The sequence below is a fragment of the Cetorhinus maximus genome, chromosome 1 (assembly GCF_964194155.1).
Source record: "Cetorhinus maximus chromosome 1, sCetMax3.hap1.1, whole genome shotgun sequence".
In the NCBI taxonomy this organism is placed as follows: domain Eukaryota; kingdom Metazoa; phylum Chordata; class Chondrichthyes; order Lamniformes; family Cetorhinidae; genus Cetorhinus; species Cetorhinus maximus.
In genome coordinates this window covers 68,279,335-68,304,168 of record NC_135879.1, presented here as the reverse complement: position 1 = coordinate 68,304,168, position 24,834 = coordinate 68,279,335, and the positions used below count along the sequence as shown (strand labels likewise).

The 24,834-nt window shown below is 41.0% G+C and overlaps 1 protein-coding gene across 1 annotated transcript; it reads left to right on the top strand.

Moving 5' to 3' along the window:
• Positions 1-2,243: 2,243 nt before the first annotated feature.
• Positions 2,244-24,319, top strand: otop1 (otopetrin 1). Its single transcript, XM_078543352.1, has 6 exons — positions 2,244-2,604; positions 3,269-3,405; positions 3,499-3,557; positions 12,544-12,674; positions 17,573-18,537; positions 23,542-24,319. The coding sequence occupies exons 1-6, from the start codon at positions 2,244-2,246 to the stop codon at positions 23,710-23,712; spliced, it is 1,824 nt and encodes a 607-aa protein (XP_078399478.1). The 3' UTR covers positions 23,713-24,319.
• The last annotated feature ends 515 nt before the right edge of the window (positions 24,320-24,834 follow it).

Below are 24,834 nucleotides of genomic sequence, written 5' to 3'. Positions count from 1 at the left end.
GTAGAGAGGGTTTTTAGCTAAAGAGTCACCCATTTTACAGAGAACCCATCTCTGATCAAAAGATCATAATCGCTTCAGTTACTCTTTCTAGTTCTTTCCTCAGAACTTAAAATTATGTGAAAAAACTGTGAGCAAAAGAAGACATACATATAAAAAAATAGCAAGAGACGGAATGTATTGTCCAGTAACCCCTTCTGTGCCTCTATTCCTTGTCCTCTTTGCTCATTCTCCTTGTGCCCTGCTTTGTTTTTTCCTTTATTTCTGTTTTTTCTACCTTTGTGACTCTCTCCCCCCAGTCTCTTATAATCTCTTTATCTCTTCTCAACGCTCTAACAGTTGTTGTGGTTTGCTGTTACCACTTTGAATTTTAATCCTTCGTCAATAAGGGGTCGCCCATTTAAAACAGAGATGAGGTGAATTTTTTTCACTCGGAGGGTAGTCAGTCTTTGGAACTCTCTTCCTGAAAAGGTGGTGGAAGCAGAGTCTTTGAATATTTTTAAGGCAGAGGTGGATTGATTCTTGGTAAGCACGGAGGTGATAGGTTATCGGGGGTAGGTTAGGATGCAGATTTGAGGTTACCATCAGATCAACCATGACCTTATTAAATGGTGGAGCAGGCTTCAGGGGCTGAATGGCCTACTCCTGCTCCTTGTTTGCATTTTCGTATGTCTTTCTCTCCAAGAATATCACTGCTGCCATTCTCTCCAGCAATCTCCTTCTCATGCAACAATCTCCTAACTATTAACCCCATAAGTAACCTTTCTGTCTCGGACATTCTCTTCCCCAAGCCCCTAACATAGCTGTCGAACCGTTCTATCTCCATCCAAACTGATTCTATATCTTTATCACCCAAAACCAAGAGAAAGGATTGAGCTTTTATACAGGGTTGGGTGTCTGCCCACTTTTCCAGCGTACCACCTCCTGAAGGCTGTTACTATTCTGCCCAATGTATACTACATTTCTGAGTTTTGTGCCTCAGTCCTTCACGTCGCTTGGTCCCTGGAGGTCTGATCAATAGGTAAATAACAATTTGGCAAGATGGAAAAGTGTTACCCAACGTGTCTTGTCTTTTGGTATTACTGCAAATGAATTCCACCATCTTCTGGTAATTTTAGGTAATTAGCCAGAGTCCACAAGGGTCAATTAGAGGGAGACGATTAGCTATATAGCTTAAGGGGCAAGACGAGAAGGCAGAACTCCATTTGTCTACCACCATCTTCTGGTACCTTGTATAAAAAGCAAGACTGCGGCGAGGCAGAGATTGCTTTAGGCTCTGATTTATCTTGCCAAGTTCGCCTGTTTAAAATATGTGGGTGAATAGGAACTAATAGCAATTTTAACACATCCTGATGCCCACACACAAATTGCCCTTTCCACAAAGTGAATACGACGATTGTATTAAAGCAACATCATATTAAAATGAATTTATTGTAAACATGATCCGTTATAATAAATACCAGGGTAACTTTCATAACAACTTGATTAAAACTTGGTATAGATAAGCCACCGCGAGACTGAGCAGGCAACTTTTTGAATGTTTGACAATTTGCAAAGGAACAAAGCAAAATGAAAAGATGGACTGGGTTAATTGGGTCAGTTTCCACGCAGCAGGACCCGGGGTGTGAGATAGAAAGGGATTAGATGTCAGTCCGACCCCTCTACATTTTGCAGACTCATAATGACGCCTTCATTGTATAAAAAGGTACGGATGGGATCGATAAATCACAGGCAAACAGAAACTAGTGGAACCTTGCTCTTCGAAGCTTTTCGGATTCTACACGGAGTGAGATTTTAGGTAAAGTTTCTGGTTAAATATAACAATGCGTTGGCAATATAAGCTCAACTTTTCAATATTGCCTGGTGTAGTGAGAATCCAAGTTTCATTCATGAATATCCACTGCAAGTTGAAAACGAGCAGCCGGAAAGTAGTGTGTTTGTTTGTGTGCAATATTTAATGAAGGACAGTGTTAAATAGAATCAAATCTAACGATACAGAAGTTACTTAATTCCAAGAATTTCCAGTGTCAAAATAAGATGGCCTATCTGTATCTCCCTATATCTGTCCCATCCATGTTAGTCGACTTGTCTGGGCACATGTCTATGTTCATTGTAGGGGTCATTAATAGTGAAAATAAACGTTATTTGTGTCTGTCGGGAGTGTGGGGGTTTATAATCCAGAATGTTGTTGAAAGCTTGCTCTTTTCAGATCAGGCTGCGTCCACACATCCAATCGATAGCTGCTGATGGATGAGAGATGCAAATTAGAGGTTCTTTGTCACAGGAAGCGGCGCGGCAGCCAGTGCCCGGCAGTGGGAGATCAGAACTCCGGCAGGTACACTCGGTCATCAGCAGAGAGCCCCCGGCTGAAATATACCGCCACGCTGAGCGCTCAGTACGGCATCAATGTGTTTGTGCTGGGCTTGGTGCTGACGGTGGCAGGGACATTTCAGAAAGCCGGAGTGGCACAGGAACACATCTTAGCCTACCTCAGCACCCTCATGGCGATGCAGCTGGCATGGATGCTCTGGTACTTCTTAAGAAGGCACGGAAAGAGAGGGTTGGTCACCGAAAAAGATGACCACGCCGGACCAAGGTGGCTGAGAGGTACAGTGTGCACGTTGCTAAAGCATATTTCGATTGTGATTTCTGACGTGGTCTGTGGAAATGTTTAGGCGTTAGAGTTTATGATTCTCATTAATAATTACAACCTCGGCAATTAATAGCAGTGCAGTTGTCTGTGGCTGTATTGATGCAATTGGAATCAAATGGTTACTTCTACTATATCGAACAGCGTGCCAGAGTGCACTGTGACACATCCGATTCTAGTGTATATGGTTTTCATGTCGCCACTGATGTGTTCTCACGACTAAGAATTTGATTTCAGCAGTTTCTGCACCAATAAGCCTATCACTTATGGATCAGGGACAGGGCGCGGAACAATTAGGAAAAAAAAAACTTGTAAAAATCAGTATTACTGATACCAGTAATATTGGAGTTTCATTTTAAGGTATACAAGACCAGTTCGGATAAGTTTTACCCTTCACTTCCAAGTTTAACTTTTTTTTCTTTTTGGGTATGTTTGTGAAAGTGGTGAACTATAAATAATTTACAACATGTCAGCGATGAAGTTAAAGAACGAGGAACAAATAGTATGACGATAAAGACACACATTAAATACCAATTAAAGCCACATGGGAAGAATGTGATTCCTACTTTGGTCCAAATTGTGTTTCCATCGAGATTAAAGTTTGGTACATTTCATCACTAGGTGGGTTAACCTTGTTTGCCATCTTGAGTTTAGTTCTGGATATGTTTAAAATTGGATACTACATTGGATATTCAAGTTGCCTCACAGCCGCCAAAGGTGTCTTTCCTGCCGTCCATGCAGTGCACACACTCTCCCAGGCATGTATATTTACCTGATTTATTGAGTGTTATTATTATTGAGTGGTGCCTGTGCATTCTATGTGTTTTTATAAAAAAATAATTTAATTTCAGGTGTATTTCCTTTGGTTTCATGCAAAGGATGTCATTCGAACTTTTCAAATCATAGAAAGGTAAAACCTATACCAAATCTAAATTTGCTTTATATTTCTTCAGTTATACTGTGGATTAAATTATTGTGCATAGATTTCAGAAAACTTGAGATTTAGAATCATAGAATCATTCAGCACAGAAAAAGGCTCTTCGGACCATCATGCTTGTATTGGCTCTATGATAGAGCTATCCAATTAATCACCCACTCCTGTTCTCTCCTTTGAATCACGTATATTTTTCAAACTTTTAATCAACTCCATTTTGAATGTTGCTATTCAATTAGGCAGTGCATTCCAAATCACAACAACTTGCTGTGTAAAATTATGAATGCTTATGTCCCCTCTGATTATTTTGCCAATCACCATTTTTTATTCATCATGGGATGTGGGCATCATTGGCAATGCCAGCATTGATGCTCATCTGTATTTGCCTTTGAGAAATTGGTTGTGAACCACCTTCTTGAACCACAGATTAGTGGTTTGGTACAACAGAGTGGCTTGTTAGGCCATGTTATAAGGCAGCTGAGAGTTAGCCATGTTGCTGTGGATCTGGAGTCATTTATGGGCAGGGTGAGGTAAGGATGACAGATTTCCCTCCCCTAAGGACTTAAATGAACCAGATTTGTTTTTTTTACAACAGTCCGATAGTTTCAGGGTCACGATTATCAACTTATTATTCCAGATTTATTGAATTAAATGAATTTGAGTTCGCCAATGGGATTTAAAATCATGTCTGTGGACCATTAATCCAGGCTTCTACTGGTCCAGTAACATAACCTCTATGCTACTGTACCCATAAATCATAGCTATAGAGCCTTAAATCAGTGTCCTCTGATTAATGATCCCTCTGCCACTGGAAACAGTTTCTCCTTATTTACTCTATTAAAACCATGATTTTGAAAATCTCTATCAAATCTACTCTTAATCTTCACTGTTCAAGGAGAACAATCTTGGCTTCTCCAATCTCTCCACATAACTGAAGTCCTTCATCCTTGACACCATTCCAGTAAAACTCTTCTGCATTGTCTCTAAAGCCTTGACATACAAACACACAGGAGCAGAAGTAGGCCATTTGTCCCCTCGAGCCTGCTCCGCCATTCAGTAAGATCATGGAAGATCTATTTGTGTTTTGAATTCCACATTCCCATCTACACCTGATAACTTTTGATCCCCATGCCTAACAAAAATCTATCTACTTCTGCCTTAAAAATATCTAGTGACCCCACTTCCACCCCCTTCTGAGGCAGAAAGTTCCAAAGTCGCACAACCCTCTCAGAGAAAACAATTCTCCTCATCTCTGTCCTAAAAGGGCGACCCCATATTTTAAAACAGTGCCCCCTAGTTCTGGACTCACCCACAAGAGGAAACATCCATTCCACGTCCACCTTGTCAATACCATACAGTATCTTATATTCTTCAATCAAGTTACCCCTCACTCTTCTAAACTCCAGTGGAAACAAGCCCAGTCTGTCTAACCTTTCATCATAAGACAACCAATATTTCCTAAAGCCTGGTGCTAAGACAGTATTCTAGTTGAGACCTAAAAAGTGTTTTATAAAAGCTTAGCATAAATTCCTTGCTTTGGTGTTTTATTCCTCTGTTAATAAAACTAAGGATTCCATATGCTTTTTTAACACACTTCTCAACTTGTCTCACACCTTCATTGATCTACGTACATATGCCACCAGGTCTCTTTTACTGCGCCTCCTTTAAAATTGTACTATTTAGATCATGTAACCTCTCCTTATTCCTCTTAAAATGTATCTGTTCACATTTCTCTGTATTAAATCTCATCACCATGTGTCTGCCCATTTTATCAGCTTATCTCTTCCTGAAGTCTGTTATTATTCTGCTCAATGTATTTACTATATTTCTGGGTTTTGTGTCAACTGTAAAATTTGAAATTATCCCCCATATACCCAAGTCCAGGTCATTAATATAAACAAAAATAGCTGAGGTCCCAATACTGACCCCTGGGGAACACAAATGTATAATTCTGTTCAGTCTGAAAAACAACCATTCACCACTGCTCCCTGCTTTCTGACCTTTCAACAATTTTCTATCCATGCTGCTGATGTCTCTTGAGTCCCATGGACTTTAATTATGCTAACAGGTTACTTTGTCAGCAACTTCTGAAAGTCCATATACACAACATCAACCACACTACCATCATCAACACTCCCTGTTACTTCATGAAAGAACTCAATCAAATTAGTCAATTATAATTTGCCTTTAACAAATCCTGTGTTGATTTACATATATTTACATATATATATACTTTTCCAAATGCCAATTAATTTTGTACTGGATTATTGTCTCTGAAAGTTTCTCAACCACCAAGATTAGGCTGACTGGCTTGTAGGTGCAGGGTTTATCCCTCTTCCTTTTTTAAACAGGGGTGTTACATTTACAACCTATCAGCCCTCTGGAACCACCCCCATGTCCAAAGAGGATTGGAAGATTGTGGATGGGGCTTCAGCAAATTCCATTTTTACTTCCCTCCGATATCTATGATGCATCTCATCCAGACTGGGTGACTTTTGTACTTTAAGGACCATCAACTTTTTAAGTACATTCTCTTTATTTTCATCATATCCAATTTCACTCATCTCCTCCTTTATTGTTACATTGGCAGCATCCTCTTCTCTCGTGAAGACAGATGCAAGGTATTTGCTTAGTACCTCAGTCATGCCCTCTGCCCCCGCCAGGTCACTTCTTCTTGGCTTCCTAATCAGCCCCACCCATTCTTTGACTACCCTTTACTATTTATATTCATAAAAGACTTTTTGTTCCTTTTATGTTTGCCACTCATATATTCTCATACTCCCTCTTTGCCTCTCTATTTCTGTTTTATGGACATCCTCTGTACTTTCTATATTCAACTTGATTCTCTACTGTACAAAGAGCAGTTGCTCTAAGTCTTTTCTGTTCTGTTTTTATTTATATATCTTTAGTCATCCAGGAAGTTCTAGCTTTGTATGCTCCTCGTTTTCCCCCTTATGGGAATATGTCTATGTTGTACCCAAACCACCTCCCCTTTAAAGGTCTCCCATTGTTCACTTACTGCTTTGTCTACCAATTTTTGATTCTAGTGCACTTGGATCAGATTCAATTTTAGCTCGCTGAAGTTAGTCCTCCTTCAGTTATGTGCTTTGATGCTTGACTATACCTTTCCCTTTTCCATAACTATCCTAATCCTGATGATGTTCTGTTCAGTGTTCCCCAAATGGGCTCCCACTGAAACAAGCCTCTACTTACCCCATTTCATTCCCCAGAACTAGAACCAGCACTGCTTCCTTACTCATTGGGCTGATCGAGAAAGTTCTCTTGTACACATTTCAGAAATTCCTTCCCCTCTTTACCTTTACACTGTTACTATCCTAGTCTCTGTTAAGCTAAGTGAAGTTTCCATTGCCACTACTCTGTAATAAAAGCAAAATACTGTGGATGCTGGAAATCTGAAATAAAAACAGAAGATGCTGGGTAAACTCAGCAGGTCTGGAAGCATCTGTGGAGGGAGAAACAAAGTTAATGTTTTGAGTCCAATGTGACTCTTCTTCGGAACTGGAGCGAGAGAGATAGAAATATGATGGGTTTTATGCTGTTGGAAAAGGGGGGAGGGGCAGGTGGAGCAAAATAGAAGCTCAGTGATTGGTTAGAGGGCAGTAGAGATTAAACAACAAAGATGTCATGGAACACAAGACAAAGGGTATGGTAATGATAATATTAGAGAAGTTTTGATCCAAAGTGGGTGTTAACAGCAGAATAAAGGTCAGCACTATCTGAAAGCAAAATAGTATGTTAAAATAGCAGAAAAAAGGGGTCAGTGCTTCCTGAAAGCAAAAACATGAGAACAAGATACAGACTGGCACTTTGGGAAGAAGAAAAATCAAAATGGATGACAGAGTTCATGGTCTGAAGTTGTTGAACTCAACAAGTCCAGAAGGCTGTAAAGTGCCTAACTGGAAGATGAGGTGCTGTTCCTCCAGCTTGCTTTGGGCTTCACTGGAACATTATAGCAGGCCAAAGACAGAAATGTGGGCGTGAGAGCAAGATGGTGAATTGAAATGGGAAGCAACAGGAGGGTAGGGGTTATGCTCGTGGACTGAGCGGAGGTGTTCTGCAAAGCAGTAGCCCAGTTGCAACTCTGTAGTTCTTGCATCTTTCTGTAATTTTCTACATATTTGCTCCTCTATTTCCCTCCCACTATTTGGAAAGCCTATACTGTACATCCAGTAAATAGACTCTGGGTGGAATTTTCCATTCTGGAGACTAAGTCCGGTGACGGGCAGGAAAGTTGACGTGATTCTCACTGGGTGACAGGACGGCTGAACATGTGCAATCTTCCGCTGGTCGGTTCATTAATTATGCACCCTCAAGGAGCTCAGCGAATCTTATGGCGAGGCGGGCAGGAAGTTGAGTGCCATGCCATCACCCCTTGGGTCCAAAGGTCCTGGTGCCATATTTAAAGGGCACCCAGACAGACATTCACTCAATGCAGGTGAGGAGCTCTGCATTACTCCTCGTACTGGAGAAGCTGGCAGATGTGAGCAACCACATCCCGGGATATATGACAGCGCCTCCAGCATTGCCTATCTCTAGATAAGAGCACTGCCAGCAATATACCCATGGTCATGTTGGGCCAATGTTTGCCATTGCAGTGGTCCATGTTCGCCTGCCCCTTGACCTTCTAGAGGCTGTGCTGCCTCTTGTTGCTCAGGCCCTTGCTCCTCCTGGCCCTGTGTCAACCGGTGATGGGCCCTCCTTCTTCTCATCTGGATGGGAGCCATTACCAAGGCAGAGTTGCTGACAGCCTGCATCATTGACGCCTCAGTGGATGTGTGAATGAATTAAAGTGATACATTTAGTAAGTATGTACTTTACGGATTTCCCTCCATCTTAAAGCCAGCAGGCAAGTACGAAGCCCTTCGTCTGGCTTCCGTCTAGACATGGCATCCCCACCCACCCCTTTTAGGTAAAGGATATCCTAGAGCACCAGAGATTGGTGTTCCTCCTGTTCATGCATGTCTGCTTATGGAGACATTGCTCTGTGACCAGGGTGATGAGAGCCGTGTGCAACGTGTCTCCCTCTGACACTATCCCGCTTGTCTCCACTACCTCCGGGACTCTATAGAGAGACCATCGCTTTGGCAGCCCTTGTCAGCCATGACCATTCATCCAGGAGGATGGAGGTTTGTAGCGGGGAGTTGCCTGCTCTCCACCAGTTGTGCCCCCTGGAGGTATTCCACCTCCCTCTCTCCCTTCATCCCTGCCTCTGACTGCAGCCGATGACAAATGGCAGAGAATGAACGGCATTTCCATATCTTGCTGGGATCTCGATGTTAAGATACTCAAAAGTTGGGAACAAACCTGCTGCAATTTGGGCTTCACCATAGACAGGAGAACACAACTGAGCACCTTTGACATCCAGTTGCCTCATAATTATTAGGGTGCCCCTTTAGTCAGCCACTTGTGCTAACCTTGAACTCCACCCATCCGAAAATACTTTCCACCCACTTTTTGAGGGATCTCACTGAGTGGATAACTGCATGGTCAAGGCCAGCTTGGAAAAATGGTGTGCATCACCTTTCAAACTCAATCCACTACCTTCTACCCTCCCCTGTCACCAACCAACTTCCCCCCATCACAGTAGACCCACCCAATATCACCATTTCTCTTCCTCTTTCACCCTGTAACCTCCCCCTGTTACCCCGGACCCTATCATGATTCACCTCCTCATGCCTTCCCTCCCTTCAGAGCCGACACCCATTACTGTCCCCACGCCCACCCTGACCCTGCCCCCTCCCGTGATCTGAGCCACCTGGCTAGTCCCCTTTTGTGACCCCCTTGATGAGACCTTCACCTACCAGACTCTCACCCTGAACCTACCACCCGACTGCATCCCCCACTGCCTGTGACTGTTCCCTACTATCACCCATACCTTGAGTTCATCCCCCCCAGGACTCCAGCGTCGACACCACTGACCCCATCATCTAAGACACAACGTCCCCACTTCCGTGGACATTTCCCCATTTTCCCAGTAAGCCTCCTTCCACTCTACACCATCCCCCCTTCCAGCCTTGGCTCCTCCCTTTCACCCCACACCATCCCCCCCATCCAGCTTTTGCTCCTCCCTTCCACCCTACACCACCACCCGTCCCAGCCTTCGCATGTCTCCTGTGTCCAGCCTTGGAACAGCGTTTGCTATCAGCACTTCAGTGAAGCTATTTGAGGTCCCCAAGAAGGAAAAAGCAACATTTACTGACCTCAAAGTAATGGAAGAGCTGAAGCTCGCCAGGTCAACACTGCTTATAAATAGTCATAAAACTGAACTTTTTAAACACTCGCTGGTGGGAAACTTAATTTGGAGGATGAATTTAATTCTGGTGAGGTGGCCTTTTAATTAGGATGCACGAGATGCTAATGAATGCAAATGGGGTTCCCGAGATTGTTTATTGGGAAATTCAACCTGCCTTTAACCCACCATCAAAGTTGGCAGAACAAAATTCCAACCGAATTTTCCCGCTGGCAGGAAACTGACTCTTCCAATCAGGCCAAATTAAGTACTCTGCCTGCCACAATTCCCACCATTGGTGGGTGCGGAAAATTCTTCCTTGTCTTTAGCATGATCTACATCATCCCTTTCCAGTGTTACAATAGTTTCTTTGGTCAATACTGACACCATGCTCCTTTTTGCTTTCCTGTTTTTCTTGAACACCTTGTAGCCAAGAGCATGAAGTTTCCTTGCCTCCACTGCTTTGAGCCAGGTCTCTGTTATTGCCACTATATCATAGTCCCATCTGGAGAGAAGTCAAAGAGACATTCTACGCAAAGAGGATCTATGAGATTAAACTAGCAAGGAACATAAAACAAAATAGTAAAATATTTTACTGACACATCACCGACAAAAGAATGGCTGTGAAGGGAATTAAGGGTAATACCAGAGAGATGGAAGAAACATTAAATAATTATTTTGCTTTGGTATTTACCAGGGAGGAAGAACAGGTAGACATGATATTGAATTTATGAGATGAGCAATGAGATAAGCGGCTTTAAAATAAAAAAAAGCAGACGTACTGAATAAACTAAACAAACGCAAAGAGGATAAAACCCCTTGTCCAGATGGATTGGATCCATGTATTTTAAAAGAATCTAGGGAAAAGATAGCAGAGGCATTACTACACATATTTAGTAATTCACTGGAAGAAAGGTGTAGTGCCAGAGGACTGGTGGATACCTAATATAATTCCTATACTTAAGGACAGAAAGTGTCCTGGGAATTATAGACCAGTCAACTTAACATTGATGGAAGGAAAAGTAATGGAATCCTTACTAGAGAAGAAAATAGAAGAACATCTAGAAATGGGAAATAGTCAGTATGGATTTCAAGAGGGAAAAATCTCACTTGACCAACCTTATTGAATTTTTTGAGGAGGTAACATATAGGGAGTAGACAATGTTAAAACTGTTGTTGTGATTTATCTGGACTTTCAAAAGGTCTTCGACAAGATGCCTCAGAAAAAGCAATGAGTAAAGTCAGAGAATGTGGAGTCAGGGACAAGGGCTGAATGGATTGCTAGCTAGCTTCAGACAGAAAGGAGAGAGTGGGAATAAAGTGTAGTTATTCAGAGTAGCAGAAGGTGGGAAGGAGTGTTTCACCAGGATCAGTGCTGCAACCATTGCTGTTCACAATTTTCATTAACTAATAGGACTTTGGAATCAAAAACACAATTTCTACATTTGATGATCACACCAAATTGTGGGGGATTGTCAATACTGAGGAGGACTGAACAAATTACAGGAGGACATTAATAGATTTTCAGAATGGGACAATAATTGGCAAATGAAATTCAACACAATTAAATGTAAGGTAGCAAAGTTTGGTAGGAAGAATGGGGAGGTCACTTATTACTTGGAAGATGCAAGTCTAGGTGGGGTTGACGAACAAAGAGATCCAGGAGTAAAAATATATCAATCACAAAGTTGCACCACGGTTAGCAAAGCCATAAAAAAGCAAACCAAACACTTGAATTGAACAGTAAGGAAGTTATGCTTAACTTGCATGGAACCTTGATTAGACCACAGTACTGCATGCCGTTCTGTTCACTATTATAAACAGGTTGTGGAGGCACTGGAAAGGGGGCAGAGAAGATTTACATGGATGATACCAGGAATGAGTGGATGTACATATCAGGAAAGGGTTAACAGACTGGGCCTCTTTACTCTTGAAAAAAAGAAGCTGAGGGGTGGCCTAATAGAGGCCTCTAAAATGATGAATGGCTTTGACAGAGTAGATACAGAGACAATGTTTCCTCTTGTGGCAAGAGCATAACTAGAGGCTATCAAGATAAGAGTCACCAAGAAATTCAATATGGAATTCAGAATAAATTTTTATCATCAAAGGGTGGTGAGAATGTGGAACTCGCTACCAAAGGGAGTGGTTGAAGTGAATAGTATAGATTTAAGGGAAAGTTAGACAAGCATACAAGGGAGAATGGAATAGATGATTACAATCAGAATATTGTTATGTAATTTGTTTCATCTGGTGAAATTCATCTCTTGATATATTAGACCATCACTTCAGTATCTTGTGAGAAATTGCCATTGGATTTTGCAGTTTTCCATAAAAATAGTAAACAGAGACTTTGGTACAGTGGTGATGGAGTCATAAATAATAACTTGCATGTTCTCTCTTGTTAATTGTTATGTCTGCTTTATTTTAACAATGCTTATACATTTTAACAATAAACCATATTAGGCATCATTTTAAAGATAAAGACCGTTATAAAGTTAAATCTATCTTTGAAAAGAGAGATAATTGTCTCCTCACACTAATTTGAAGACCTAATGTCTTTTTAACATAATTAAGTTGCTTTATTTTAATTCTGATTTTTTAACTCTTGTGGCCTCCAGAAAATTGTTTTCTATGGTAAAGTTCAAAATGTGTTTTGATGTCTGAATGTATTTACTCCACTTTTTGTGCATTACAAGATTACTTTCTTTTTAGATTTGGAATGATTCATTCTGTCTTTACAAACCTGTTGTTGTGGGTGAATGGTGTAATTGCAGAATCAAAACACCAGCTAAGTGACCACAAAAAGCGACTGGCTGTGCTTGGCTTTGCCAACTTAACCATGGGTAAGGAATTTTAATAAGTGCAAAATCATGAACAGGTCAAATACAAAATTAGAGGATATTGATCAGTTATAGAGCATTTTTCAATTTAATTGATGTGCAAACTGGAATGAAGTATATGATCTAAACTGATTATTTCAATATGTATGCACTGTATAAATCTGATAAATGAACAATTCTCTCAGATGCCTAAATCCTACATGTCCTAAAATGTTGGTGGCATTATCTTCATTCAGTAACCAACAAGACATCATGTAACATTCTAAATGAATCAATTACATCAGTTAGACTTGAACACAACATCAGTTAGCAATTCATACAGCCAGATTACCACCCAGACAGTGGAATTCTAACTCTCTTTGCATCTGACAGATTATGGGATTCAGAATTTTAGCAAATCAGTGAAATAGAAACCAATCCCATTAGTCAGGTAATTAATTTGTTCATTTGTTGTTGGAAGCAAAAGTCAGATTGCAAGAGTGATAGGAGAAATAACACGCTGAGGCAGGGTGCTGGCCAGTTAGTATGCTCAAATACTTAGAAATCAACATGAGAGACAATGCACTTACTAAACAAAACACTGATAGAGTTAAAGGTCTGAGAACACTCTGGGCTAGATTTTCAATATAATTGACATCAGATAGATTCTCTGACAGATCGGACATCCACTCTGCCAGATTACCCCCCCAAATGTCAAGGCAAAAAGCTAACCCAAAGATTACACAGTGAATACCTGAAGTAGCATCTGTCACTATGCAAAGAAATGAACCTTAACAGTAGTTACAACAGGTTAAATAGTAACTCTAGACTGCTTTATCAAAGATTTCCCGTATTTCTGTATTGCAGCTTGTTTGATTTTGTCTGTCCTGACAAAATAGTAGTTAACATGCAATGAAAGCAGATTTTGGCAGTTAAATAGTGCTTAATATATGTGCTAAGTAATGTCCCAAAGCTTTCGCTGCCAATGAGTTACTTCTTTTGATGTTAAGTCAAATATAGCAGCCAATTGGCACACAAAGTCCTCTAAGTAGCAATGGAATAAGTGAACACTTAATCTGTTCTTGGTGGGACCTGACCCCCATAGTCCCTCCCTGACAAAGACCACTTAGTTTTACCTCCGTAACATTGCCTGTCTTTGTCCAACCTCAACCCATCTACACTGGAACCCTCATCCATGCTTTTGACACTTTGAGACCTGGCTGGTCTCTCATCCTCCACTCTCCATAAATTTGAACTCATCCAAGACTCTGCTGCCACACCCTATCCAAAACCATGTTTCATTCTCGCATCACCCCTGCCACCATAAACCTATGTTGGCTTCTGGTCCCCAACAGTTCAAACTCAAAATTCTCATCCTGGTTTTCAGATTGTTGCATGTTTTTGCCCCCTTCTTATCAATGTAACTTCCTCTAGTGCTATAGCCCACCCAAACTCTCCATTTCTCTGACTCCAGCTCCTTGTGCTTTCCTGCCTCCCTTTGTCCAGCACTGGGTGCACCCTCTTCAGCTGCTTTGATCGCAAACTGGAATTTCCTTCCTGAACTGTTTGACTTCTGTATTCCCCTCCTCTCCTTCGAGGCCTTTAAAACCCTCAGTTTAAAAAAAAAATCAGACACCTCTTCTAATACCAGATTCTTTGGCTTAATATCCATTTTTAAACTTGCTTCTCTATGAAAGGTTTTTGAAAAGGGCTCTGCCTAAAGTTTCATCTGAAAGATGGCACCTCTGACAATACAACAGTCCCTACACTATACATTGCAATGTCAGCCTACATTAAACCAACAACCCCTGACTCCAAAACACTGAATTTAATGGCAAGTTCCTAGGCATTTTTTAACAATTTATACTGTTAACTAAAGTGCCCCAAATTATTCATGAAAGAAACATGCATTGAGCTACAGGCATCTTTTATTGTAACTAAAACAGTCAGATCCTGTGACTCAGATGTTCGTGCCATGATCAATCATAGTGCTAGTGTTTTAGAGTTGATCATTAAGTAATGTAGTATGAAGGGATTATCTAGTGCTGCTTGGATAGAAGGAACACATAATAGACTCACACTACAGGAGTCTAACCCAGTGTGATGAGATTAAAGTTTACTCTTTTGGTGATTGTAAGGGTTCTGGTGCAATAAATATGGGGCAGCTCATTCCAACCTTCCAGTCATTGCAGGCCCAGGAGATGAACTGTGCACAAAACGGCAATGAATATTGAGCCAGGAATGGGTGGAAAAAGAATGGCAGATTAATGGCACTCACCATTGTTAATTCAGAAACAATGCAGCAATTTGCCATAATAATATATGTATCAAGAACTCCAGAAGGCTGTAAAGTGCCTAATCGGTAAAGGGCCTCATTGAGAACTGTCGGCGTGACATTGGCTGTCTCAATTTCTCTGCTCCTCTCACCCACTCTAACCTGTCTCCTTCTGAACTTGCTGCACCCCGTTCTCTTAGGTCCAACACTGACTTTATTATCAAACCTGCCGACAAGGGTGGTGCTGTTGTTGTCTGGCGCACTGACCTACACCTCGCAGAGGCTGAGCACCAACTCTCAGACACTTCCTCCTACATCCCCCTGGACCACGACCCCGCCACTGAACTAAAAGTCATTGTTTCCAAGACTGTCAATGATCTCATCTCCTCTGGAGATCTGCCCTCCACAGCTTCCAACCTCATAGTCTCCCAAGCCCGGACAGCCCGCTTCTACCACCTTCCCAAAATCTACAAATAGGACTATCCCGGTAGACCCTTCATGTCAGCCTGTTCCTGCCCCATGGAACTCATTTCTTCCTGTCTTGACTCCATTCTGTCTCCCCCTGTCCAGTCTCTTCCCACCTACATTTGCGATTCCTCTGATGCCCTACATCATATCAACAATTTCCAGTTTCTTGGTCTTAACTGCCTCCTCTTCATGCACATCCAATCCCTCTACACCTCCATCCCCCACCGGGATGGTCTGAGGGCTCTCCGCTTCTTCCTTGAACAGAGGCCTGAGCAATCCCCATCCACCACCACTCTCCTCCGTCTGGCTGAACTTGTTCCCTCACTGAACAATTTCTCCTTTAACTTGTCTCACTTCCTCCGAATAAAAGGTGTGGCTATGAGTACCCACATGGGTCCCAGTTACGCCTGTCTCTTTATGGGGTATGTGGAACATTCTTTGTTCCAGTCTTACTCAGGCCCCCAACTTCAGACCATGAACTCTCTCTTCCGGCTTCACCTTTTTTTAATCCTTTTTTAAAATTTATTTTCATCTACTTATTTTTATTTATTTGTATTCATTTATTCTTGTCTTATCTCCTTTTAAAATCCCTTTTTCTATCCTTTTTTGCCAACCACAGCACCCTCCTCCACCCCACCCCCAAAAGGGCCATCCGTTACTTGTTCCATGTTGTTCTTTCACAGAGTGCTCACCCTTGTCCTGCTATTATCACATTCTGCTTTCTTACCTTTGCTACCATCAGCACCTTTTTTAGCCCTTACCACTACCATTAACACTTCCTTTGCCTTTTTGTTCACAACATCTTCATCAATCTCTCCTCAGCCCCACCTATCACTGGCCTTCTATCCAGCTCCACCTGCCCCACCCCCTTAAACAGTACAAATTTCATCACATTTCTACTCTTTAGCTCTGAAAAAGGGTCATACGGACTCGAAACTTTAACTCTGTTTCTCTCTCCACAGATGCTGTCAGACCTGCTGAGTTTTTTCCCAGCATTTTCTGTTATTATTGAAGTTGCAGACTCTCACTCCACGTGGAAGTGATTTGTGGCTGGAGTTTTTAAAAAAAATCTTTTTGTTGTCTCGGCAATATTTTTATGCCAGTCTTGCCACCCACACTCTTATTAGTGTCAGAGGCAATAATTTTCAGGATGCAAAGCTGTCTTAGATGGATTTCATTCAGAAAATAACATTTTGGGAGACAATATGTGAGTAATCTGAGACGTGATGCGCTCAGTATAGCATATTCGGAAGGAAAAAAGTGACATTAGACTTAATGGTTCTCACTTCATTTCTGTTGTAAACTAGTTTGATCGAGGTTAATTGCTAAGATTAGTCAACAACTCCCTGCCTTGTATCATGCCAGGATATTAGAAGGCCAACTAGATGGGCCCTGTTTTTTTTTCGTCCTGTCAGTCCTATAAAAACAGTGCAATGACATGGCGATTGGGTGGTTCACTGTTCTGATCATGATGGATGGGGCCAATGATTCTGTACTTACTGGGTCAAGCACACCTACACTGCCACTCATTCATGATCAATTCCCAAACTCAAGTAGATTATATTGTCCTCCACTTTTTGCTTGTTCTTTTTAATTTGTGTCTTATTTTTCCTTTGTTTCGTTTTTTTCTCCCTCTCTCTGTCTTTTCTCTCTTCCCTCCGTTTATGTCTCTTTCTGTCTCTAATGCGGTTTGATATACCCCATTTCCTTCCCCGTCGTTCGCTCTGTTTCTATCCTTTCTTTAATTGTTTAAGGAGACGGGCCATTGTGGAGCAGTCACCGGGTCTCAGTGCGACCTTTTCAGCTCTGAGCCCTTACTGTTGGGACGTTCCAGCGATTTGCATCGCAGTCTGGTGTGAATGGCGGGGTAGCAAATTCAATGAACATCGTTCACCGCGTGGTGTCATTGCAGCACGAACATCTAAATAGATGACTCGAAAGGCGGGATGCTTTAATGCTCATAGTGATTACAATTAGATTTTACATTACTCTAATGTGCGTTTCTTTTTCATATTGTTTACCATATAATGGGTGGTGTTACCTGTTGAATATTCCCTTACAGTGATGTAGCATACCAGACTGTAAGAATTTTCAGGTGTGTTAGGTTATTTGGAGGAAGTTCAGATTTGGCAATCTTTTAAAGGTAATCTGTGTAATGCTTTATTCTATTTCGTTGCAGAAAAGGTTGGACCAAATTGCAATTGTACTATAAATGCATGCGCGGCTTTCTATAAAGGCTTCTATTACATGTACCCTTTCAACATTGAATATCACGTATTTGCATCTGCCATGCTCTACATCATGTGGAAGAATGTCGGGCGCAAGATGGAACACCACAAACCTCGAAAACTAATGTTCAAAACACGCTACAACATACTGCCAGGGCCAGTGCTGGGAACAGCTGTATTCGCAGCCACAATAGGAATTCTTGTAGTGTACAGTATACAGGTGGGGCATTCAAAGGATCATCGACAGTCTGCTGTGACTATGTTTTACTTGTACAGTATTACAGTACTTAGCTTAATGTCTGCAGCATCTACAACTGGCCTGGCTATTTACAGAATAGACAAAAGATCGATGGATTATTCCAAAAACCCGTCGCGAAAGCTGGACGGCTGCCTTCTGGTCAGTACCGCGTGTGCCTCCTGGCTGCTGTCCTGGTGCTCTGTGCTGGCGGCGATTTCTGCAGAGGCCCCCCTATACTACACATGGCTGAGTTTACCGGTTTCCACATTGGTCATCATTGAGAAATCCGCCCAAAACGTGTTTATCATCGAATCCCTCCACCGTAAGCGGGATAACGGTGAAGAGGAAATCGGAAGGATCAAGGCGACCTCGGCCGTTTCGGCTTCCGGCAACCTTCCCGTGGCTGCCTCATATTGTGGCATTGTGAACAAAGCCCTGGAGAACGTGGAGCGGGAGGTGTGCTGCGCGGCTACAGGGTGCATCACTCACTCTCCAGGCGGCAGCAGCAGCAGCAGCAGCAGCAGCAGCAGTGGCGGCGGTGTGTGCAGTGAGCAGCTGACTCTACCCCAAGCTGCTGCTTCCTCTCCTCCGTCCAGCCTCAGACAGGCGGGAAAACTGGACAGAAAGAGGATAATACTGAAGAACATCACCGCATTTCTGTTCCTGTGCAATATTTCGGTAAGACAGATTCAGAACCACGAAATAAAAAATCAGCTTTCATTCACAACATAGTCTTTTTAAAGCAGCAATTCACTAGGAAATATTATCGAAAGCTATCCCAGTTGGGGATGAGTGGCAGACTTTTAAAGCAAATCAGGCATACAAATAAGTGGAAGTTAATCATCCAGGCGGACGATTAGATCAAATGTGACATTTTTTAAACAAGACCTTTTTAAGAGAGGGGGGAGGGGGGGAGGGAGTAGGAATATCAAATAGGTGAAGTGCAAAAGGATCATTGAGATGAGTGTAGCTAAAGTTTATTTCAGTAATGGAAATTAGGAAGCAATTAGAGACGAAGTTAAAACAACTGTCAAACGTAAAAGAGATAGTGAAGTTAAGAAGTGTAATAGTTAAAATATTAAATTGTGGGTGGTCACGACATTCTATTACAAAAAGAGCTGAAAACTTTTATGCCAATTTTGACCGTCTTGATAATTCCAATCCAGAAGGGACTACGTTTATCTGTTACGCCTGTAGGCGGCACTGTGTCCATGGGCTTCAATGTTAAAGTTTTCGTAACTTTAGTCCACATTACAGAAACAAACCAGGGGAAATCAAAGATAAAAGCAAAAAACTACGGATGCTGGAAATCCAGAAAAAAACAAAAATACCTGGAAAAACTCAGCGGGTCTGGCAGCATCTGTGGAGAGGAACACAGTTAACGTTTCGAGTCCGTATGACTCTTCAACAGAGCTAAGTAAAAATAGGAAAGAGGTGAAATATAAGCTGGTTTAGGGTGAGGTTGGGGGGGGGGGGGGTGGGACAGGTAGAGCTGGTTAGAGGGCCAATGATAGGTGGAGATTGCCAAAAGATGCCATAGACAAAAGGACAAAGAGGTGTTGACGGTGGTGATATTAGCTCAGGAATGTGCTAATAAGTGACATTAAGGGTAGAAAGCAGGACGAGCAAGGTATAGATAGCCCTAGTGGGGTTGGGGGGAAGAGACCGAAATAGGCTAAAAGGTAGAGACAAAACAATGGATGGAAATACATTTAAAAATAATGGAAATAGGTGGGAAAAGAAAAATCCATATAAATGATTGGAAAAAAGGGGGATCGGAAAGGGGGTGGGGATGGAGGAGAGAGTTCATGATCTAAAATTGTTGAACTCAATATTTAGTCCGGAAGGCTGTAAAATGCCTAGTCGGAAGATGAGGTGCTGTTCCTCCAGTTTGGGTTGAGCTTCACTAGAACAATGCAGCAAGCCAAGGATGGACATTCAACACTCCACCCTGCTCTCATGCCCAGATGTCCATCCTTGGCCTGCTGCATTGTTCCAGTGAAGCTCAACGCAAACTGGAAGAACAGCACCTCATCTTCCGACTAGGCACTTTACAGCCTTCCGGACTGAATATTGAGTTCAACAATTTTAGATCATGAACTCTCTCCTCCATCCCCACCCCCTTTCCGATCCCCCTTTTTTCCGATCATTTATATAGATTTTTCTTTTCCCACCTATTTCCATTATTTTTAAATGTATTTCCATCCATTGTTTTATCTCTACCTTTTAGCCTATTTCGATCCCTTCCCCCCACCCCACCCTCACTAGGGCTATCTGTACCTTGCTCATCCTGCTTTCTACCCTTAATGTCACCTATTAGCACATTCCTTAGATAATATCACCACCTTCAACACCTCTTTGTCCTTTTGTCTATGACATCTTTTGGCTATCTCCACCTATCACTGGCCCTCTATCCAGCTCTACCTGTCCCACCCCACCTTAAACCAGCTGAGATTTCACCTCTTTTCTATTTTTACTTAGTTCTGTTGAAGAGTCATATGGACTCGAAACGTTAACTGTGCTCCTCTCCGCAGATGCTGCCAGACCCGCTGAGTTTTTCCAGGTATTTTTATTTTTGTTCAGGGGAAATCAATGCTTGTTCAATCTTGCTAATAACCTGGATAGACATCTCTGCTTAGAAAATTTGGAGTCTTTTCAAACATAGATTTTGTAACCTCTGCACTGTTTCAAAAACTGTGCCTATTTTAAAAATTATTTGACCGATAAAACCGGGTCATATGTAGGCTTTGTCGTATCAGGGTCGCTGATGTAAGAAAAACTGGGGCCTCCTCATTCATTGAAAATTGGTGACACCTCTACTATGTACTTTCCCAATCCTCCCTGAGGTCGTTTTCCTTCCCCGGGTGAAGTACATTTCAGAACAATAATTTTTTTAAAAATCAGAAAACGCAGCAGGTATGGCAGCATCTATGGAGAGAGAAACAGAGTTAACATTTCAGTTCTGATGAGAGTTCATGGATGTAGTTATGTTAAGGCTTTCCATTGCACTAGGCAGACCACACCTAGAAATTCGATTTCAGTTTTGCTCACTTGGTCACCATCATTTATTTCCTTATATTAGAACAAATAGAGAAGATCAATAAAACTGATCCCATGTGCAAATGGTATTGAGCTATAAGAAAGAATGAGGAAAGCTTAAACTTGTATCCGAGAGAAAAGGACTTTGAGGGGTGCCTTACTGAAGTATGTAAATATTAAATGGCACAGATAAGGTAGATTCAAATGACAATGTGCAAGTTAATCAAGAAATGGGGTTAAGGTGTAATTAGAAATTTGTGAACACAAATTTGAAACAATTACCAGGTAACTTTGCTCAGTGTAATAAACACTTTGAATAATCCAGCAAGTTAGCAAAGGAATAGAGACAAACTATTGGGGTGTTACAGTACAACTAGATGCCATGATGGGAGAGCTAAAGGACAAGAGGGATAAACATTGATGGATTATATGGCCATTTTTTATCCCTGAATTTCCTTATGCTGTTAAGTTTTTATGTTCTTAACTTTTGAATATTATGAACACCTAAAATATGCCATAAACAAGGCAGAATTTTAAAGAGTAACTGGGCTGAAAAATTCATGAAGCTGTAATTGTAAAGCTGGACTCATTTATGTATTATTATAAAAAATATAGGGCATACACTTCCTGTTGCCATGGTTTTTGATCAGGCTTCTGTGTCAATATTTGCCTTGTAAATTACTGTGTCAACATCCCCTATCCAACAATGTAGTAACAGGCTCTGACCCCCAGGTGACTTTGTGACGTGAGGGCCTGAAGTCTCTTTCTCAAATTTGTTCCTATCTTGTGTGTTTAAAAAACTTTATATTCATCAACCGACTATTGACAATATCTTGAGTAATTTATTAGTTCCTTATCAATAGACCAATTTGAGTTACAAAAGTAATCATGACAAATGGCAAGTAAAAATATGAACTAAGCTTGAACAATAATGTTTATAAATTTAAAAAAGCATGAATCAGTTTGTTCAGTTATATTGGTAAAGAATTGGTTTTATTGCTCCTCCAACACCTCTTCACTGTCAGCTCACTGGGTAGGACTGTATTCTTACCTACCTCATCATAACCAGAAAATCACCTGCAATGGCTTCTATTTCCACTCCCGTACAATTAGCTCTCATGTCCCACAATGTTCAATCCTTGGCTACCACCCATCTTTTCATCTAAATGCTTCCCCTTGGTGACATCATCCGAAAACACAAGGTGCACTGGCAACACCTACCCCTGCCCCACCACCATGTTTCTCGATCCCCCCATTGTCCTTAAATTATTAGACTGCTTGTCTGACATTTGGTACTGGATGAGCAAAAATTCCTTCCAATTAAATATTAGGAAAACTGAAGCCATTGTCTTTGGTTCCTGCCACAAATCCCACTCCCCAGACACTGACTCTATCCCTCTCTCTGGCAGTTGTCCAAGGTTGAACCAGGCTGTTCACAACCTTGGTGCCGTAACTAAGACCGCCAATTTCCATCTCTGTAACATTGCCCAACTCCACCCCTGCCTCAGCTCGTCTGTTAATGAAATTCATTCATGCCTTCATTACCTCTAGACCTGACTGCTCTCACATGGCCAGCCTCTCACATTCTACCCTCTGTAAACTTGAGCTCATCTAAAACTTTGCTGTCTGTGTTATAACTTGCACCAAATCCCATTCACTCATCACCATCCTGTGCTCACTGATCTACATTGGCTCCTAGAAAAGCAAAGCTTTGATTTTAAAATTCTGATTTTTGTTTTCCAATTGGTCCATGGCCTTGCCCCTCCCTATCTCTGTAATCTCCTCCAGTCTCTCAATCCTGGTATCTTGAGCAATCCTGATTTTAGTTGTTTCACCATTGGTGGCTATGTATTCAGCTCTCTGGGCCTGAAGCTCTAGCATTCACTCCCTAACCCTCTTTGCCTCTCTATCCTGCTTTCCACCTTTAAGACACTCCTTAAAACTTACCTCTTTTGGCCATCTGCCCTAATATCTCCTTATGTGGATCAGTGACATATTTTGTTTTATAAATCCCCTGTGAGCTGCCTTTGGAAGTTTTATTATGTTAAAGGTGCTATATAAATACAACTTGTTGTTGTTGAAGTACATTCAAGCATTGTGCTGTTTTAAAATTACCCAGGAGCCTGGGAGCCTATAGCTCCTTGTTACTTTCTCTATTGCAAGACCTCTGCCATTCAGAGTTGACTTCCCAACCAATCAGCACTCTTTTCTCCTGTAGTATAAATTGTTATGATTACTTGAAATTTGGCATTCTTGCATTTGTCCCAATGAGTGCAAGACAAAAAGCTTCAGGAACATGTCTCTCTTTTCAGCATTTTTGAGGTATGTCATTAATATAAGTCATATATTTGCTAATGTTATGGCCAATAGTTCTTTAAGTGGAGATTATCAATTATACTTGAGTCAAATGCTCAGGTATAAAGCTGATATATGGTAACCAGCAATTCAGCTGCATAGCATGGATGTAAAATACAGTACTGCCAAAATGAAGCCCATTGGAGGCAAAAAAGATTTGTACTAATAACAAAGTTAATCATTTTGCTTGTTGCCATCACTCTGAAGATTCTATTTGCTAATAAATTGTAGCTTTTAATGAAGCTTAGTAATCAACCTGACTCTAAATTCTTTCTTTCCTTTTTAAAGTTTTGGATACTTCCAGCTTTTGGAGCTTGGCCCCAGTTTGACAATGGTTTGGAAGAAAATGTTTATGGCTTTGAAACATGGATTCTAATAGTAAACCTTGCAATGCCTTTTGCTATTTTCTACCGCATGCATGCATCTGCATCACTTTTTGAGGTGTTCTGTGCAACTTAGTTAATGTTTTAACTAGTTTTAATAAAATGCACATATTTGTGAGATAAACCACATTAATGGATTTGATTGTCTTGTACCTGTCAAGGATTTTAACTTTCTACTGTCATATATTTAAAGGAATGTACTGGTATTTGAATTAATCTATATTAAATTGCTGTTATATATGTCAGATTTTCAATATTACATGAATACTTTATATTGCATTTGAACACAACTGTTATGACACTTTTTTGTATTAGAAATAAGATGATGCATGCTTGCAAAATTTGTATAGCCCTCTATACTGTGGTAATTCAATGATGCTTTGTTTCAGTTAAATGCCACTAACACACAGTACAGGTAATAGAACTTCTCATATGTATAATTAGATTTGTGACTGAGTTTTAACTACAGTTCACATTAGTATTGTATGTCTAGGTCTTTATGAAGTTCATAGAAATCCCCATATCATATTGGATGAAAACTGACACACTTGGCATGTTTACAAGTTGATAACTATCGGTTAATACTGTGTCATCCACTGCCAACAATTGGTCCCTTAAAAGATTGCTTCATAGTTATTATTAATGTTTACAGCTTTGGAAAGCATTGCCCTTAGTAACAAAATACTTTATATATATATATATATATATATATATATATACAGATATATATATATATGTGCTTTCAATAAATGAAGTATTGTGTCTGTTGACAATGAAACTGCAGGGGCAAATTCCTTGCCCATGTGCAGTTCTAGTTATTTTTCATGCTGTCATATTCAGCGATTACAACCGCTTCAGCTGATTCCATACCACCCATGCATCCTGCAATAAAGATAGCAACAACGTGGTTTTCCCAGAAAGATTAATGGCCCAACGCAGAGCGACACCGATTATGGTCTCAAATTAAGACATGATGGGAGTTGGAGATATTAATAGTTGCTTTTGTTTCGAAAGTTTTTATAACTTTATGAATCTCAGTAAAAGTGCCTTTCCACCGACACTGCTGTTCTTGTTGCTCCATATTACTACCTTTACTGCAACCTTTAATTTTAGCTTATGTTTTTCAAGTCACAGGAAAAACTGAATTTTAACTGAATGCAATTTGCATGGAGCGTAGTTTATAAGTGAAGCCTAATGT